The sequence below is a fragment of the Anolis sagrei genome, chromosome 5, assembly GCF_037176765.1.
Source record: "Anolis sagrei isolate rAnoSag1 chromosome 5, rAnoSag1.mat, whole genome shotgun sequence".
NCBI lineage: Eukaryota > Metazoa > Chordata > Lepidosauria > Squamata > Dactyloidae > Anolis > Anolis sagrei.
In genome coordinates this window covers 51,154,896-51,175,665 of record NC_090025.1, presented here as the reverse complement: position 1 = coordinate 51,175,665, position 20,770 = coordinate 51,154,896, and the positions used below count along the sequence as shown (strand labels likewise).

At 40.6% G+C, this 20,770-nt stretch overlaps 1 protein-coding gene across 1 annotated transcript in view; it reads right to left on the bottom strand.

The window, feature by feature from the left end:
- Positions 1-20,770, bottom strand: part of FHDC1 (FH2 domain containing 1) — a 66,162-nt gene that overhangs the window by 5,371 nt on the left and 40,021 nt on the right. The window contains exons 5-11 of the mRNA XM_060778832.2: positions 14,870-14,955; positions 14,683-14,783; positions 11,809-11,879; positions 11,593-11,700; positions 10,600-10,670; positions 8,373-8,490; positions 1,696-1,860 (exon numbers count right to left, since the gene is read on the bottom strand). Of these exons, the coding sequence (XP_060634815.2) occupies positions 1,696-1,860; positions 8,373-8,490; positions 10,600-10,670; positions 11,593-11,700; positions 11,809-11,879; positions 14,683-14,783; positions 14,870-14,955 (720 nt within the window). The remainder of the gene's footprint in view (positions 1-1,695; positions 1,861-8,372; positions 8,491-10,599; positions 10,671-11,592; positions 11,701-11,808; positions 11,880-14,682; positions 14,784-14,869; positions 14,956-20,770) is intronic.

The window sequence follows — 20,770 nt, the reverse complement described above, 5'->3', positions numbered from 1 at the left end:
CAACAATGTACGACCTCTGAAAGGAAGCCTACGTGGTTTCAGATTCAGTGATCTGAATGACATTAAAACAGCTTTAACATCACTGGTTATGAAGCAAAAACCTGAATTTTTCCAAAATTGTTTCAATGCATGGGTTCAACGATGGTACAAATGTGTACAAATTGATGGTGGTTATGTTGAACTGTAAGTTTGTATAAAGGACAGTTCAGACTATGATCTGTAGCAACGTCTGCTGTTATTGGTTCATTCATAATGCTTTCATGACAAAGGAGGCAAAAGTTTTTGACTCACTCTCGTATATGTGACCATTTGGATTAAAAGAGACATACACTCTTCAGTATACAAGGCTGTCTCCAAACATGTTGCCTATTGTCATTATAAAAGCATGGCAAAGATTACATTGTTTTCATGCCACAGGCACAGAGGTTAATCACAGAGCCACCTGTGGTCTATTTCTAGACAACGGTGGAACCTCTTCCCCACCCCACCCAAAACTAAGTGCATCTGCTCAGGAAATGGACCTAATAATTTCCTCCCTCATTTAATCACAACACAAATTAAACAAGAGGTGTGAATATTTTTGCCAGGAAAGCAAGAGGAAGCTCTAAACTGTGTCCACCAGAGAGTCCAGTTTAAATACCTATAATTTTGTAAAATATTTGAGGAAGCAAAACATGTGCCCTGAACTTGGAGAAGGACAACCTGTTTTAAATTTGGGGTGGCAATTGTCTCACAAAATGTGTAGCCTTATTCTATTGCATCACAGGAAAAAATATTACAGTAGAGTCTCGCTTCACCAACATAAATGGGCTGGCAGAACGTTGGACAAGTGAAAATGTTGGCTAACAAGGAGGGATTAAGGAAAAACCTATTAGAGGTCAAATTACATTATGATTTTACAAATTAAGCACCAAAACATCATGTTTTACAAGAAATTGACAGAAAACGCAGTTCAATACACAGTGACATTATGTAGTAACTATTGTATTTACAGACTGGGTTGTGGCACAGCTAGTTAGTAGCCAGCTGCATTAAATCACTACTGACCGAGAGGTCATGAGTTTGAAGCCAGTCCGGGTCGGAGTGAGCTCCCGACCATTAATAGTCTAGCTTGCTGTTGACCTATGCGGCCCAAAAGACAGTTGCATCTGTCAAGTAAGAAATTTAGCTACCGCTTTATGCGGGGAGGCTAATTTAACTAATTTACGACACCATAAAACCTTCCAGAGTACGTAAGAATGAGGAAGTACTCCATCAAGAACTCTGTCACAAGTGGACGGTGAAGCAGCAGCCCCCCCCCCCCCCCGTGAATTGAGCATACCCTCAAGAAGCCAGAAAACTGGAATATTTAACTGCCTCTGTGTCTGTCTATATATGTTGTATGTCTAATGGAATTAAATGTTTACCATGTATATGTGCATTGTAATCCACCCTGAGTTCCCTGCGGGGTGAGAAGGGCGGAATATAAATACAATAAATAAATAAATAAATTAACACCAAAACATTGTAATGAATTGAAACAGCTGTGGATCTGGAAGGGAGGCAGACTGCGTTGGGTAATACAGAATGATGGATGAGCGAAGATTGGATAAGCGAGACTCTACTGTAACACTGTAAAATGAGTTGACAGTGAACCAGATTCATTTTCTAACAACTAAAAGGCATTGTTGGATTTTCTGTTAAACATATTCTTACCTTAATTGCTTTGCTGAACCGTAAGCAAAAATCCCTAAATATCTGAAAGCACTCATCCAACTTCATAGTTTCCTTATCTTCACACAAGAAATCCATAAGGGCATGAGCTTCCTTCAGCAGGTCTCGCTTCCAATGTTCCAACTCTTTAAGTTCTTTCACAGCAAACTGCAAATAAAGGGTTCAATGACTGATGAATGCTTTGGTTTCAATATATTATGTACACATGTGCTAATTTCAGCATAAATGAAATTCAGGATTAACGTAACGATGGGTAGATAGATACCACACAACTGGGGAACTGAAACTGGCATAACATAAGCTTAGCTGCCATTGCTGTACATACATATGTGCCTTTTATCCCTCCACTCAAACAGGTTTCGCAGACAAACCTGCAAGACCAGTTTATTACAAATAATAATGGGATAAGTATCCACTTCTCAAGTAATGATGTCTATATACTGCTACCTCAATCGTACTGTCTCCTGAAGGGCAAAGCATTAACGGGATCAAAGAAGAAGAAAAAACCCTAATGTTTCAGTAAAGAGAGATGGAGGAAAAACCCCAACATCCATATGCATTTCCCATAAGGTGAAAAGCAATAAACAGCTAGTTTAAATAAAATGTATGATGTGGGGACAGCCAGACCAGATTGTTTATTGGCAAATGCAGAAAGCATATACAGTACAACTAGTTTTCCAAAGTCCTTTCTTTAAAAACATGTAGCTATATTAAAATAACAAGATGCAACATGTTTATTTGATTTCATAAATCAAAAGGCATAAAATATGTGCAACCAAGCGAGTTAAAGGAAATTTTAAAGGAATGAAACAACAATTTTAAGAAGCAACTTGTATGTCAGAATAATTTTTTTCCATTAGGTCCAGTTAGAGGCAACTCCAGCTGATATCCTAAAAGTTGTGAACTGTTGAGCAATATGACATAGATAGTCAAAATTACAGAAATGTAGACTTAGCTTCTTCATATTTTCCAAACTACAATCCACTTAGAACATGCACAACCACAACTTTAGATACTCAGAAGTCACTCCACTCTGGAATTTCTTCAGAGGTTCTCCCTACATACATCTTTAAGACAATCATATGAACTATAATGCCAATATAAGTCATTTTCAGACACTGGGTTGCTATAAGTTTTTTGGGCTGTATGACCACATTACAGAAGCATTCTCTCCTGCCATTTCGCCTGCATCTATGGCAGACATCCTCAGAGGTTGTGAGGATGTCACACAAGCTCCAACAGACAAGAGTTCTTTCTCCCACCCTGGACTCTCCACAGAAGAGTTCTTTCTCCCACCCTGGACTCTCCACCCAATTTTTCTAGTTTTCAACAGACCTCACAACCTCTGAGCATGTCTTGCATAGATGCAGGCAAAACATCAGGAGAGAATGCTTCTGAAACATGGCCCAAAAACTTACAGTAACCCAGTGATTCCGGCCATGAAAACCTTCGACAACATATTGATAAGACACTTGTGAGGACTCTTATATCTTAGATAATCTTATATCTACCACTACAATTGTTGTGTACTCCCTTTTGAAGAGGTAGATAGAAGGCCAAACTAGAAGGTCTCAGTAGAAGTTGGTTTTTTGAATGACTAGGAAAAGTATACATTCAGTTTTGGGCAGAAGCTAGGAAGAGCAGTTTGAATCCTGGACTTATTCATTGCAGTCTTAATATCAGATGTTCCTCCATGTTCTAGGAGGTCTTACTAAATAGTAGAACATCTTGAGCATCCTTTATCTGGAATTCCAAAATCCAAAATGCTCCAAAACCCAAAATCATCCACATGGGAAACTGACATAGTGGCATCTTTGCATTCTAATGGTTCAATATACAGAAGTTTTCTTTCATGCATAAAATAATTTTAAAATTGTATATAAAATTATCTTCATGCTATATGTATAATAAGGTGTATTAGCAACAACAAGAAGCTGTGTTCCAGACAAGAGTCTTTCCTAAAAGATACTAGACTGTGAACCTGGGGCCATTCAGTTTGCAAAGTACACCATTAAGTTACAGCCTCACTACCAAATCACTTCAGAATCTGCTTTAAAGCTCATATCCTCTTAGGGACACTTAGTTTGAATCTCAAATTCAGTTTGAGATTTGACAAATGCAGTTTAAGTAACAATTGTCTGATCAAGATAAGATGCTGTAGCCATAGGTCTTAAGAAGATTAAACTGGTTATTTTTCTATTCTCCGTTGTTCATAAAAAGCACGCATAGGGGGACTTATAGAAACAAACAAGATGCCTTTAGCATTTTCTTGTGTTTAATAAAAGAGCATTCTTTGAAAATGAAAAAAAATCAGTGCCAGAGATGTATTAGGCTTTGTTTTCTTGGTGGCTTCTCTTACAAAGAAGGACTCAATCAGGAGCCTAAGGGTTTTAACAAGGGATGGGGGTTTGTAAAGGCTGCCTTCAGAGGAGGAGATAATCTTAGCTTTGTCAGTCATCCAAAAAGAAAAAAAGTAGCATCAATCTTAGCTGTGTCAGTCATCCAAAAAGGAAAAAAAGTAGTATCACTCAACAAGGCAGTTATAAAGATTAGCTATAACTAGGAGACATGAAAAAATGACTCCACCTTTTATATTAGCAGCTTATTCAATGTGGATAAGAGGGGCCAGTTTGTACATCACTCACTATTTTGAGGAAAAGGAGCATATAAAGTATAGAATGAACTAGAACATATACTTGGCATTAAGTCCTAATTGAATCAGGTTTTTAAAATATAAAAGAAAGGAAAAGTGCCTCACTTGGTCATGCAAGTGAGGTCACAAAGACAGAATACAATATTTGTAGTAATGTATGAAAACAAAATATAGGAGCTGCCTATTTAATGGACATCAAATACAGTCCATCATTCATAATTCTGTTTAGGAATTACTCAGGCGACAACTGTTCTGGAATGCAAATCACAACACTGTAGCCCCAACCATCAACACAACTTTTAAAATGGATTATTACATGAAATCAATAGTATATTATATGCATCTTTGACTGAAATAGGTCCAATCCATGCTTTATTACACACTTTTAAAGCCAACTGAAATCAGTAGAACTAAAGTTACTCATAATTTAAAAAAAAACAAAAAAGAACTGCTGCGTGGATCCAGGCCCAAAATCTATGAGTACAGATGTCACAGATCTCACTGTCCCAATATAGATATACTGTTAAGTCATGGACCTCAACGTGTTGCATTCAGTGTACATCTGAATTATGAATATGAACAGAATGCCACCTGAAACTCTGTCTTGAACAAAGTCTGCAGACTTCAAATTGTGGTAATCATAGTTTGATGTTGCATCTCCCAAACAAACCTTTCCTAAGGCAGTTTTCCTGATAGTCTAACAGAGTAATAAATAACTCTTGCTATTATATCTATAAACATAATGGAAAGTAGTCATGGGTCCAAAATTTGTCTCATTCATTTGACTCGTGCTTTCTTTTCGTCCCATCCATTTGGATGTCATGAAACGGAAAGGCCCTTCCTGGAACAAAAATGCAATCAATACAAAAGTTAGGCGGGGTGGGTACTGGCTCCAAGCCTGCTTTTCAGATTGATTGCCTGGAGCCTGGCAGGGCCTACAGCCCAGTGCTGAGTAAGGACCACACCTTACTCATGCTTGGCTGCAGGCCCTGCCAGGCCCAAGTGCATAGGCCCAAAGCCTGCACCCATACAACCAGGTGCTTTGGGCCTATGGTTGAAGCCCTCCTCCCAATAATGGGCCAAAAAATGGATCTTTTGGCCCCGAAAACAAAAAATGAATATCTGACCTCCCAATTTTGGGAGGTTCAGATGAAAATGGATCGGGGCCACCACCAAAAGCTGGGACACAAAACAGATCAAGGTAAGTCCCGAATGCACATCATGAGTGCAATTTCCAAGCCCTATTTCAAATCTTAGAGGAGACAAAAATGCACTAATCAGTTTTGCATATAGTAGAAACCAATGCTTCCTTCAGTTTTACCAGCTGTTATTAGTAAACCATGCTCAGTAAGGTGCAGTTCACTCTGTGTTCTCAACTCCATCATAACTCCATTATGACACATTATACTTGCTGTTACTGAACGTCAAATGTTCTAAATATTGGAAATTGGAAATCTGTTTGACCACGAGAGACCAAATGATGCAAGCTATGAAAATGTTGAACTATTAAGCCAACAGAATCAGATTTATCCGAAGCAGAATATATTCCAACAAGTAGCAACAGCTGATTTGAGATACTGCCACTATGCTAGGAGAGCTATTACTCTATTGTGCCATACGCAGAGACAACTGGGGCTGTTTGCTGCTCCAAACACTCTGTGTCAAGCATTTCATTGAGAAATAAACATGCTACTACGGGAGGAGGTCAGGAAGGGTTCAGAAAGCAGCCAGAGTCTCTAAGCTTCTTTGTAAAACAGGGGAAACTATAACATTGTTCCTCTCCGAATGAAAGGTTGGATTTTCAGGAAATTAACTGATTCTCAGGACATCAAGGAAGAAGCTAAAACATATTACTCCCAAGAGACAGTTCAATCATCCTTTATTGCAAATTGAGACGTTTGTGGAGTTAAGTAATTTCAACAGATATCAAATGTATTAAATCCATTTAAAAAGTAGAATCAATAAAGTAACACAGAAGAGATATATAGTAGCAAAAGGGAGTTCTAAAATGTTTTGGTTTTTAGTAAAAAGAGAAAACAGCTTATATTTATTCTTTTTTTAACCTAATATTCATCCAAAAGTTCACCAAGAAATGAAAAGGGAACCTGTCCAAGTTTAATTTATTGATTGTTCATTTAAAAAAACGATTTTTTAAAAAATCATTTGTGCATTTATACCCCATCCTTCTCACACCGAGGGGGGCTCAGCACAGCTTACAGAAAAGGCACAATTCGATGCCATATTTACATACATTGGATAAAACAAAACATACACATGAAAATCAATAATTAAAACACATAATCTTGAAAACAAATTACATTAAAAACCACGCAGCCTGAAGGCATATTCAAGGAGCCTGTCCATAAATTGCACTATCCCATAGTCACTTATTACATTGCAGATTACTGTCCAAAGGCTTGGTCCCACATCCATGTCTTCCCTTTTTTTCTGAAGGATAGGAGGGAGGGACCTGATCTAATTTCACTGGGGAGGGAATTCCATAGTTGAGGGGCCTTCACTGAGAAGGCCCTATCTCTCGTTCCCACCACTAGCACCTGTGAAGGAGGTGGGATTGAGAGCAGGGCCTCCCCAGAAGATCTTAACCTCCGAGATGGTTCATAGAGGGAGATATCCCACATTTTTTTCTTTTAGTGGGGGCAAAAGGATTTTACAGCTAAATATATATATACATTTTATAAGGTGTCTTGAAGACGTATTCACACACACACACAGTTCGACTTTTCCACATGTTATTGTTTTGCAACCTGGATTAAATTCATTTAATTGGCATTGCTTCCACTTGAGATGTACACAAGATACTAAATATTGTGAAAGTGAAAAATATTTTTAATTCTGGCAGAAAAGCTAAGTAAACAAAAACAAACTGACACTTGTTGCTTGCATAAGTATTCACCTCCTTGTGTCAATATGTGGCTGAAGCACCTTGGGCAGCAATTACACCAGCAGTATACTTCTTAGTTAAATGTCTATATTTTGTTCATCTGAGTCCACTCTGGAAACGTGGTGGCACAATGGGTTAAACCCTTGTGCTGGCTGAACTGCTGACCTGAAGGGCACCACAATTCAAGAGAGATATTGACAAGCTGGAATGTGTCCAGAGGAGGGCGACTAAAATGATAAAAGGTCTGGAGAACAAGCCCTATGAGGAGCGGCTTAAGGAGCTGGGCATGTTTAGCCTGAAGAAGAGAAGCCTGAGAGGGGATATGATAGCCATGTATAAATATGTGAGAGGAAGCCACAGGGAGGAGGGAGCAAGCTTGTTTTCTGCTTCCCTGGAGACTAGGACGCGGAACAATGGCTTCAAACTACAAGAGAGGAGATTCCATCTGAACATGAGGAAGAACTTCCTGACTGTGAGAGCCATTCAGCAGTGGAACTCTCTGCCCCGGAGTGTGGTGGAGGCTCCTTCTCTGGAAGCTTTTAAACAGAGGCTGGATGGCCATCTGTCAGGGGTGATTTGAATGCAATATTCCTGCTTCTTGGCAGGGGGTTGGACTAGATGGCCCATGAGGTCTCTTCCAACTCTTTGATTCTATGATTCTATTCTATGATTCTATGATTCTATATCCGTGAGATGGAGTGAGTATCCATCTGTCACCTCCAGCTTCCCATGCGGGGACATAAGAGAAGCCTCCCACAGGATGGTAAAACATCCATGCATCCCCTGGACAACATCCTTGCAGATAGCCAATTCTCTCACACCAGAATCGACTAGCAGTTTGTCAAGTTGCTTCTGACACGATTAAAAAAAAACTCTGGAAGTCAAAAAGTATGTGAATACTTCTACAAAGCACTGCAAGTGTCCACCATTTATGTGAATTTTAAGTGATTTTTAGCTGTAGCATTTTAAAAAAATGCACTGCAGTACGATCATAACTGTAGTACAATTTCAAGGTAGACAAGTATATTGTGGTCTCTTTAGGACACCACGAAAGTTCAACTCAGAAATGCAGATCTAAGGCAAAAGGAAGGAATCTGAACAAACCTGAAGGAAGCCTTCCATTTGGTGGTGGAGTTCTGAATCCCGCCGAATATTTTCTTTCAGAGATTTCGTTTTGGTTGAGAGCGAATGTAGCTCAGCTTCTATACTTTCAAGAGATATTCTGCAAGGAAATAAAGCAGCAATCTAAAGGAACTCTTGGGAAAGGAGTATCGTCTCTCCTCATTTTAAAAAGCTGACATGTTGTAACACACACGAATGTTGGCCGAGCCTGCTTAGCAAATCTTTCCACTGTAGCAGCTAATAATTTCCTGCTCCCACAACTCTTATTATCAGCGATCAAGGCTTTCTGCCAACACAGTTTCATCAATATGTTTTAGCAATGGACTGAGGCCAAAGGGCAATCATTATCTTGGGATTTGGGGGGATTTTAAATTATGAGATTGGTGCGGAGTTGCGCACAGGCTTCTTTTTAGTCTACTCATGATAATTCTGGATACATAGAATCATTTTTTGTATAAAAATAATCAAAACTCATGAAATCATCATCAACAACAGCAACAGAAGTGGAATCCCTACCAAGATAGGGCTTTAAAAAAAAGATTCCCATACTTTGTCTTGTCTTCTCTCTGGAAAGACAAATCCCTTCCAACTCGCAATGAAGGGGGAAGAGAGGCAAAAAGAAAGGAATATGTACGTTCCTCCCTTCCCCCCAGCAACCAGATCAGAAGCTTTTTCTAGCTAATAGGACTACCTGCTCTCAATTCTATTTGCTCTCAATCTGGCTAACAAGAATATCCCTTCTCAAATCCAAACTGATGGAGCAGAAATATCCTAGCATATGTAACTCCACTTTGAGCTCTTGCATTCTGTTTGTACAATCTAGGATCTGACACTAAGTAATGATAATAGCTCTACACAATATGTTAAATGTGTTATTCAAAGTTAAATATAGTGTGTGTGTGTGTGTGTGTGTGTACACACACACACACAAACACACACACAGATATATATATTAGCTGTATCCGCCATGAGTTGCTGTGGTCAACCTTCTTTCTTTCCTCCTTTCTTTCTCTCCTTCTTTCCCTGCCTCATCCTCCTCTCCTAAAGGGCCTGATCTAGGGAATACTGGGAGCTATAGTCCAAAAGAGAGTGTGGACATGGCACTGTGTATGTTGTTTGCCAGGGGGAGTTGTCAGAGGTGGCTTTAGGTAATTTTCAATAGTAAGCAAACAGTATTTTGGCGCCCCCCCCCCCCCCAACCAATCATTGATATATATTTTCTGTTTGTCGTGGGAGTTCTGTGTGCCATATTTGGTTCAATTCTATCACTGGTGGAGTTCAGAATGCTCTTTGATTGTAGGTGAACTATACATCCCAGTAACTACAACTCGCATATGTCAAGGTCTATTTCCCCCCAAGAGCGCCTCAAGAGCACCCCTGGGCAAAATCAACTATACTGCAAATGCTTACTTTGCGTAATGGGTTGAGCTGCACCTGGGAGTTGTTTTTGCACATGCGCTGTAGTGTCTTTTTGCTTTTTTGGCCTTTTAAGTCCCTTCTCTTGTGTTTTCAGTGTTTCTATGAGTGATGTTCACTCGTTGGCCTGATGTGTCAATTCGTCGAGTGGATTTTTAGTTATGTTAATCTCACAAACAAACATCACACACACACACACACACACACACATGATCTCATAAAGAGCCCCTGGTGGTGCAATGGTTTAAAACCTTGTGCTGGCAGGGCTGCTGACTGAAAGGTCGGCGGTTCAAATCCAGGGAGCAGGGTGAGCTCCCATCTTTCAGCTCCAGCTTCTCATGTGGGGACATGAGAGAAGTCTCCCACAGGATGGTAACACATCCGGCCGTTCCCTGGGCAAGACCAATTCTTTCACACTGGAAGTGACTTGCAATTATCTGAAGTCGCTCTTTTTTTGTGTCAGGAACGACTTGAGAAAATGCAAGTCGCGCCTGACATGGAAAAAAAATGATATCGTCATACTGATATTTACCATTTGCTCCATCAGGGAAATTATGTATAGACTAAAACTTCCAAGATGTTAGCAGTCATGCTAACCTCCCTTAAGGATTAAGTCATGGGATCTCCAAACATGAGGGGATGCTGCAGGCATCCTTCTATTTGCAGTGAAAATGAAACCATGGTGTCTGCAGTAAACAGCAGTTAAGGACTCAGCTTTCACACTGAAACACTGTACATGCATTTAAGTGCTTCACCAATCAACTTTCCCAATGTTCTCAGTTTTCTTGCTCACCTAGCTGCTTCATGGACATGCGGCAATTTCTCTGCAAAGTTCAGAAGAACTTTATCCTTCTTTTGGGCTTCCTGAAACAAACAAAACATCCTCTTAACATTCCATTCCCAGGCTGAAGAAGTCAATGTACATCTTTTTGAAATAGTAATTAGAAGTTTCTGCTTTAAATGCATCACGTTTACTTTTAGGAAACCCTCTTTAAAACGCTGGGAACGATCCAATTCAACCGGTTAAAACAACAATTTCTATGGTTCTAAGCATTGGGGGTTTCTCTCTACTGAACACAATCAGGATGCACTAACAAAGCCCATTAAGCAAAAGCAGTGTGGTAAAGCCTTTTGTGCAAGGCTAATACAACATTTCCTCGTTAATCTTCACCTAATATCCTTTCTTCCCCCTGCCCCCTTTTCCTACAGCTTGCAGATTAGCTGTTAAACCAGTTTACACATGGGATGGTGGTGGGAGAGGGGGAAAGGTGCATAAGGTCACAAGAATGAATGCTGTATTTTATATTCTTTGGAACACAGGTAAAGGCTGCCATCAACAAATGGGCAATTACATAGGTAAGGTAAGAAATCTACCATCTGTGCAACCAGTATCAAAAATGAAACAATTTCCGCCATTATACTTTTATGGAAAGACCTCATCAAAGTACTAAGATTAGATTTGGAATATTATGTGTAAGCACCAACTAGAGACTAGACTCCTTAGGTAGAGAAATAATCCCAAACTAGAGATTTTAAATACATTAACAGAAAACCATTGATTAAGAGTTTGAACCATATGCTTTCTCAAGTTTACAGCATTGCAGATATAAACATTACAAGCATATATTAATGAAGAGAAGAACAAAGGCAGTGACAGCTGAAATTATTCCATTTTGATATTTAATTCTATAGCACTTGTCTCTCTTACAGAATCCTATTCATCAACTATTCCTGCTGCTTAGATTTCTCTATTCACTTATCTTGGAAATGGTTGTTATTTACATACCAAAGCAACAAAATGGAGCAGATTCATCCCAGGCCTGTTTGCTTTCGTATCTGCCAATTTGAGTAATGAGGACAGCTTAAAGCCAACTGCATTTCCAGCATAGCCTCCCTATGGAGATGAGAGGGGAAGACAGAAGATATATTAGATGCCAGTCCACAAACCCTGGAATGTTTTTTTCTCCAACCCCAGTGACTAAAACAAGACCCCTCCACTTACCGCATTCATAATATTCCCAGCTTGAAGGACCAAATGCAGTATGGAATGTAACTCTTCACAGCACATTAGCTCTGCAAAAGACATAAGAGTCTAAATCCAGTGGCCATTTGCGCTGTCTACAAGCATTCCTAGTTTGGTGCTGTTGTGTGCCTTCAAGTAGTTTTCAACCTATGGTGACCCAAAGGCAAACCTACCACAGGATTTATTTGGCATGATTTGTTCAGAAGAGGCTTTCCATTGCCCCCTCTGAGGCCAAAACTGCATGACTTGCCCAAGGTCACCCAGGAGGTTTCAGGGCAAGTGGCTATTTGAACCCTGGTCTCCAGAGTTGTACTCCAGTGCTCAAACCACTACACCATGCTGCTTCTCTTTCAAATTGCCTTCAGGAAAGACTTTATTGAGATTGACTCCAAGCAAATAAAATTTACAAAAAATGAAATTAAAATTGAAATGACCAAGAAAGTGGAAGTATAATCCACAAACCAAGTGGCAAGCCTTGACCATAAGAATGAGTCAGATCTACATAAACATGTCCGGTTGTCAGCTGGCAACTGTTTCCACAGTTTGTCTATGTCGGCTTGTGCTTTCCCTTGCTCCATTCCACTGAAACAACTCTTCTGTAGGTTCGAAGACCCTACAGAATGGGGAGGGTTGCCATGTAGGAAATTAAAAGGGCCAAGGTATCTTCCTCATGCATCCATAAAAAAGAAAAAACAGAGGAAGCGACTTTCAATGATCTCCCCCATTTTCTATATGCTGCAGGCCATCCCATTCAACAGGATCTATGATCTGGATAAAACAGGTAATTATGTAAAGGTAAAGGTTTCCCCTGGCATTAAGTCTAGTTGTGTCCAACTCTGGTGCTCATCTCCATTTCTAAGCTGAAGAGCTGGCCTTGTCCATATACACCTCCAAGGACATTGGGAACTCAGTTTTTCCTCAGCCTCATTATTATTTTTTTGTTGTTGTGTCAGGAGTGACTCCTGGTGTGAGACAATTGGCCATCTGCAGGGACGTTGCCCAGGGGACGCCTGGATGAGTTTGATGTTTTTATCATCCTTTGTTTGTTATTTTGCTTAACTATTTGATTTGCTTTATTTACTATTGTTGTGTTATGTTTTTTACTGTATTGTGTCTCTGAGGCTTCGGCCTGTGTAAGCCGTATCGAGTCCTTCGGGAGATGCTAGCGGGGTACAAATAAATTTTTAAAAAAATCCTTGTGGGAGGCTTCTCACATGTCCCCGCACGAGGAGCTGGAGCTGATAGAGGGAGCTCATCCGTCTCTCCCCGGATTCGAACCTGCGACCTGCCGGTCTTCAGTCCTGCCGGCACAGGGGTTTAACCCACTGTGCCACTGGGGGCTCCAGCCTCATTATGCATACCTTACTCTAGATCAGTGGTTCCCAACCTTTGGCCCTCCAGGTGTTTTGGACTTCAGCTACCACAATTCATAACAGCTGGCAAGCTGGATGGGATTTCTGGGAATTGAAATCCAAACCAACTGGATGACCAAAGGTCCACTACTTTAGATAATCTCCAAGCCATGCACCAGTGCCATGTAGAAAACTAAAAAGGACAAGGGAGCTCTTGGTATCCCATGGAGTTCAGTTTGAGGACCTCCCATGGATACCAAAATCCATGGATAACATAGTACAATAAAATGTGGTCCCTTATATAAAGTCGAAAAATCAAGCCTTGCTTTTTGGATATCTATCTATCTATCTATCTATCCATGGATTCTTTATTTATTTACATGATTTTTATCCCATCTTTCTCACCCTGCAGGGAATTCAAGGCAGCTTACAAACTCTGGCAAAATTCAGTGCCGCATGGACATAACAATAAAACACATCACATCAAATTATAAAATAGTTAAAACATATGAACAATTAATACGCATAAACAATAAAACAGATTAAAAGTCATGTAAAGTGCTGAGTCTTGATCTCATACTTATCCATAGTCATTTTCCATAATCCATAGTCATTATTCAGGCTGCTGAAGTCTGATTCCATAATATCCTTTTTCCCAAATGCTTAGGTACAAAGCATCTTTTTTCTAAAGACCAGGAGGGATGCGGTCTGCCTGGTGTCACTAGGGAGGAAATTCCACAGCCAAGGGGCCACCACTGAGATGGCCCTGTTTATCGTTCCCACCAATCACACTTGCGAAGAGGATGGGATCGAGAGCAGGGCCTCCCCAGCTGATTCTGAAGCTCTTGTTGGCTCATAAAGGGAGATGCTTGTGGAGATGACAGCAGTTATATATATATAACTGTGGGTGGTTGAATCCATAGGTACAGATTTCATGGATATGGAGGGCTGACTACATTCCTATTTTGTATGTATTCTTTTTCAGTTTTAATATTTTTTTTGGCTTATAATTTAGTAGTAGTTGATAGTGTGTGATGTGTTTTACATGTGTCTTACATGTTTTATTTTCATTATTGCATGTTGGTGTTAGTTAATAAAAATATATGATTAAAAAAAGTAAAATATAAATTTATGATTTGACTAAGGTGAGAGTGATGTCTAATGGTGTCTGATTGGCACCAATAATTTTCAGAAACGAGAAACAATTACAAATTAGTTGATGCTATGAGGGGGGAGCTGTTGAACACACAAAAAACTGGGAAGATCAGAAAAGAACGTCAACAACTTGGGAGTACAGCAAGAAGCACAATACACTTACACACCAGTCCGATAACACACACACACACACACACACACACCCTTATGGAATGTGTCAGAGCTGGCTTGTTTCCTTTAAATAGCTAACAGGTACCTGAAATTCCAGATCTCATCTCTCTAGGTAGGCTGATTAACCTGCTAAGAAAAACAAGAGGCTAATGCATGCTGCGGCATGTTTAATTACCCTTTGTAGCCATTCTTATAATTGTCATGTCTTTCTGCAGAGAAGAACAAGATGGAGAGAATTCTTTTTTTAACACCATGGCTTCAAGTCGGAGTGAATAGCTGAAAACAAACAAAATAAGCTTTAGAACTAGCATACTAGAGAACATTAGTTTATGGTGAAAAGGATGAGGTTAGAATTTCCTTACTTTGGCACCTGGATTAGCAAGTGCATAAAAGAATCTGCTTGACCCAGTTTTGATATGTCGCCACTGAAATCCTTTAATTTCTTTACCTGGAGGGAGGGGGAGGAAAGTAAAAGAGAGAGAAGATAGTCACATAAACAGGGCATATCAGTCAAGAGTTTATCTCATTTAAGCACAAAATGTATTTTTCTAGTGAAAACTAAATATTCCATCCAAGGACTGCTACATCTTGTAATGCAGTGATTCACAACCTTTCTAATGATATGACCCCTTAATACAGTTCCTCCTGTTGTGGAGACCCCCAACCATAAAATTATTTATGTTGCTACTTCATAACTGTAATTTTGCTACTGTTATTAATCGGAATGTAAATACCAGATATGCAGGATGTATTTTCATTCACTGGACCAAATTTGGCACAAATACCCAATACGCCCAAATTTGAATATTGGTGGGGTTGGGGGCAGGAGTTGTAGATGCTGGGATTTATAGTTAACCTACAATCAAAGAGCATTCTGAACTCCACCAATGATGGAATTGAATCAAACTTGGCACACCGAACTCCCATGACCAACAGAAAATACTGGAAGGGTTTGGTGGGCATTGACCTTGAGTTTTGGAGTTGTAGTTCACCCACATCCAGAGAGCACCGTGAACTCAAACAATGATGGATCTGGACAAAACTTGGCACAATACTCAATATGCCCAAATGTGAACACTGGTGAAGTTTGGGGAAAATAGACTTGACATTTGGGAGTTGTAGTTGCTGGGATTTATAGATCACCTACAATCAAAGAGCATTCTGAATCCCACCAACGATAGAATTGGGCCAAACTTCCTACACAGAACCCCCATGACCAACAGAAAATACTGTGTTTTCTAATGATCTTTAGAGACCCCTCTGACACCCCCTCGTGACCCCCAGGTTTGGAAAGACTGTGGTAACACATCTTGTATTCAACTCACAACTCCCTGTTCCCATTGTCCATATGGCTTTCTCCTCAACCAAGTTACTAGCTTGCTGTCATTTGCTAAGATAGAAAAACTAAGCATAACATCAATCCTCATACTTAGTGCAACTAGAAATTTCCAACAAAGCAGGGAAAGAGATGAAGTCCCAGGTTTGTGTCCCTCCTTCTGTTATCTGATATAACATCTCAATGAAGCCCAAAATATTTTAACATAAACAACATTTTTCTTGCAAAGTATAGGAATATACATCAATATTAAACTTCCTTCTAGGAACTGTGAAACACAGTTCCCATCAGCCCAACTAACATGACCAATGGTGAGGGATCGAATGATGTAATATCTAAAACATGCAACCGCCTGGTTGGAGAAAGTTGGTTAACAGTATTCCCAATGTCTTAAGCATTATGTATGAAATATATACCAATGTTCCCTGCCTTCTACCTCTGGTTCTTTGCTTTGGGGTAACAGCAAAAAGTGCAAATGAGCAATTGAAAATAAAGCCATGGTCTCCACAATCATTTTCCCACCATTTCACAGCTTATTGACACTGAAGTATTCTGTCTGACAAGTGTCAGGAATTTAAAAGACTATGAGATCAATCTCCATGTTGTCACAAACCTGGCATAATGCAAACACACCTGGCAGTTAATAGCAGTCAGTAGGAAAAGACAGCATGAGAGGGCCTGCCAACTCCTTTGCACAGAAGAGGTAAAAACAAGTTGTGTCTCATTTTCTCTTTTTCTGCATATCTCCTTTAGGGGGACAATTTTGCACATTCTTGGCCTCTGCTCAAATGGGAATAGGTTCCTTTCAATATTTTTAGAGCATGCAAGCCTCTCCATTCACATATTTTACAATTTGAGACTGGTTTACTAGAATGTGAGGAAGAAACTCAAAAGCAAAAACAACAGAAAACAACACTCTCAAATCATCGAATTCTGCAATGGCTTTTCCTGCCACTTCATCACACTAGAGAATGAATCCACTTTAAATCTGGTTTCTGCTTCTTGGAGAATTCTGGGCTTTGTAGTTTAGTGAGGCTGTTAAAGGCTCCTCCCTAAACTACAAACCCCAAAATTCCGCAGGAGGTTGAAACCAGATTTAAAGTGGATTCATTCTCTCGTGTGGTGAGGTTGAAGTATGCTGTTAGCCATTCAAAATATCTAGAATGAAGATTCAAGCCACTATAGAATCTGTATATTCCAAAGATGAAAATGTCTTTTGCATACATCAAAACAGAAAGAAAATTTGGAGTACAGTACGTTAAAGACATTTTAACCTGTGCATACACTGAACATGGATAAAAGCAATACTTGATTTACTAGAGGACAAAATCACTCCTATTCAGTATATGCAAATTATCCAAAGTAAGCTGTGTTGTTTATTTATTCGGGCTGGAGGGGAGGGCAGCAGGTGGGCCTGCAACAGGTATGGAGGACGCTGGGAATGAGAAAATAGAAACTAAGTCTTCATTGCACTGGTCTTCCCAGAGACATCTTTCTGCTCCCAGGGTGAAGGATCTCCCTCACTTATTCCTCTCTTTGGCTTCTTCCTTTCTTTTCTCCCTCCCTTCCTCCTTTTTTTCTCTTACTGTCTCTCCCTCCCTCATTTCTTGTGCTGCTTCCTTTCTTCTTTCACTCTATCCTTCCTACCTCATTTCTCTCTCTCTCTCTTTCCTCCCTCCCTCCCCCCCCCCCCCTTTCTCCATGCCTCTTTCCTTCTCTCAGGAGCACCGGTGGCACAATAACTTAAACCTTTGTGCCAGCTGAACTGCTGATCTGAAGGTTGGCAGTTCGAATCCACAAGGTGGGGTAAGCTCCCGTCTGTCAGCTACAGCTTCCCATGTGGGGACATGTGAGACGCCTCCCACAGGATGGTAAAACATCCAGGCATCCCCTGTGCAATGCCCTTGCAGACAGCCAATTCTCTTACACCAGAAGCAACTTGCAGTTTCTCAAGCTGCCTCTGATACAAAACAACAACAACAACAACAACAGATAAGTATTACTGGGACATGAGTAGTTTTGCAAAATGGGATGAATATGCATGAAATTAGAGCCATAGCCAGGCGTATCCTCCTCCATCTTCCTCAACACAAGCCTATCTACGCACAGTTCATCCCACCCCTTTCTCACGCCTGGTGCGGTTTTCTAAAATTGCAGGTGCCTGGCATGTCAAACCGCCCAGAATGTCACTCCTATTGCTACATAAGCAGCCTTTCCCAGTCTGGGACCTTCCAAATGTGTTAGCAGACAATCTTCTTCCAGGGATGTTGGAATTCAACATTTGAACCCACTTCCATATCCTAGGACCCCTCTTCTACTTGAGGTTATAAACAGTAGTATAGAGAATACAGTGTGTGATATTGGCACCCAGATACCACTGCTGACCATGTGGAAATTGTAGGTGGGGAAAGTGTGTCCCATGTGCTGCATGTGGCCTTTGCAGCCTCACAAACACTAAGAATCCCCTCTTCCATTTTTTACCCCTCCAAATTGCCCCCCAAACCCACTGTGGCTTCATTTTGTGAGATGCAACATGAGAAGTCAGAAGAAAAGGAAGAATAAGTGGTGTGAACGGCAAACTGAGAAGCAAGGGGGTACACTGCAAGGATTACAGACCTGAGGAGAGGGAGTAGGAAGAAGAAAGAGTAAGGCAGGGAAGAGGGACCATAGGTCAGATGTGCAGTGGAGCAATGCAAAGAGCAAGGGTTGCATGCATTGCAAGGGTATGCAGTAAGGCAAAGGAGAGTGAGCAGTACAAGTGATGGAGCACAAGAAACAAGGTAGCTTTGCTAAAGGTAGCAGTGGTTAAATTTCACGACCAAGGAAAGATTAGAACGTGCATCTCCTTCTTTCAAGTCCACCACTTTAATTGCTACTCTGTACTGGTTCTCCCAGTTGTAGCTGTAATAAATGTTATGCAGGTTGAAACACAGTGGAAGAAAGAAATACAACTATTAATCCCTGCTTTTTGAGTCATTTTCTCATCACTTTAAGTCAAATTTCAAGATCACTGGAAGACTTCCTTTCAGTTTCACTGGCATATGAGAAACTGGTCCTAGCTAACTGGGCCAAAGGTATTGCTTGATAGGAGAACATAAAATAGTATGTTCTTCCTTAAGAAATATTTGCTATTAATAGCAAGATAGGTATTCTGGATAATAAGCAGCATGAACTCTGGTTAAAAGTGTGAGGGCTATCATCTTTTAAAGAAGGCCAGGCTTTGAAGCTGCAAGGCTAGTCAGTACTAACCCAAGTGACCAACTGCAATGTTTACCCTTGCCTCAAGAGTTCTTTCTCCCACCCTGGACATTGCACAGATATATAAATCTCACTTGCCTAGTTTCCAACAGACCCCTCAACCTCTGAGGATGCCTGCCATATATGTGGGTGAAACGTCAGGAGAGAATGCTTCTGGAACATGGCCACAATGCCTGGAAAACTCACAGCAACCCAAGGTCATAGAAACCTGCTCAATTCTGAATCAATGCCAGATTGCATTGTTACAGAACCAAAGTAAAGTGAAGCTGAATAAACTTGAGTACACACATTCAGTCACCATAAGAGCCGTCGCAAACTCTGTTCCTGCGGGAGCAAACCTTGCTAGCACGTCCCTGACGTCATGAGCCTGCGCCTCTCTCCCCGCTCCTTTCTCCACCCCTTTCTCTTTGCCAGCGTGGTTTTTCCTTTGCTAGGGCAGCATTGCCCGCATTTTCTCTCAGTTGAATTCTGCCAACTGAGAGAGTATGCTGGCAATGCTGCCCTAGCAAAGGAAAAACCACTCTCGCAAGGAGAAAGAGGCGGAGAAAGGGGCGGGGCGAGAGGCGGAGTCTCATGACGTCAGGGACATGCTAGCAAGGTTTGCTCCTGCAGGAACAGAGTTTGCGACGGGTCTAAGAACTGTCCATCCTCCTGTCAATCACCCCAGGTCTCGCCTTCAAGTGCTTCAAAAAAGAACAGGCACATCCAGAGGCGGCCCTAGGTAATTTTCAATGGTAAGCAAACAGTATTTCGGTCCCCCTCCCCCCCAACCAATCACTGATAATATATTTTCTGTTTGTCGTGGGAGTTCTGTGTGCCATATTTGGTGGAGTTCAGAATGCTCTTTGATTGTAGGTGAACTATACATCCCAGTAACTACAACTCGCATATATCAAGGTCTATTTTCCCCCAAGAGCACCTCAAGAGCACCCCTGGGCAAAATCAACTATACTGCAAATGCTTACTTTGCGTAATGGGTTGAGCCGCCCCTGGGCACATCCCTGTCTCTTTCTGGAAACTGGACCTGGGTGGCGAGAATGCAAGCTTCCCAATATTTGAATTCAAGCTGAATATTGGAGGAATTTTGAATGCTTCTTAAATGCATTATGAGAGCAAACTTTTCCTCCCCTCAAAACCTCCATCTCCTGTGAGTTGGAGAGGCCGTAACATTTACGTATTCTTTCAAGGGCCATGCTAGTCTATCACAGCAAACAAAGCAACAAAGTGCACCTTGTCGTTTGTGGCTGTTTTATTTGGCCTAAGCTATTGTAGACGGCGCCAGAATATAAAGTATTTCAATATTTTGTACAAACAAAGGGATATCAAAGCTGAACTTATCTCGCTTTCTGAAATATCTTTGAATTAGAAAAGAAAGCAAACTCTGAACAAAAAAGAGCAGAGTCAAAGTGTTTTGTTAGTAATCCAATCATGTAGTTTGCACATAACTGTGGCACAGGCCTTCAGGTGTTAAGAGCAATTCTATATTCAGTCTTCATAGATTGTTAGCATACTACTTCCTAGCATGCTCAGCCATAAACACATCAGCAAAAATGACCTCATGGTAGGAAGGAATCTGTGAATGTTTTAATATTTCTACTCTGTAGGAATATGTTGTTCAATTAAAGAGTATTCACATCTAGTTAGGTGGAAGGCACTCATGATGTGAAGG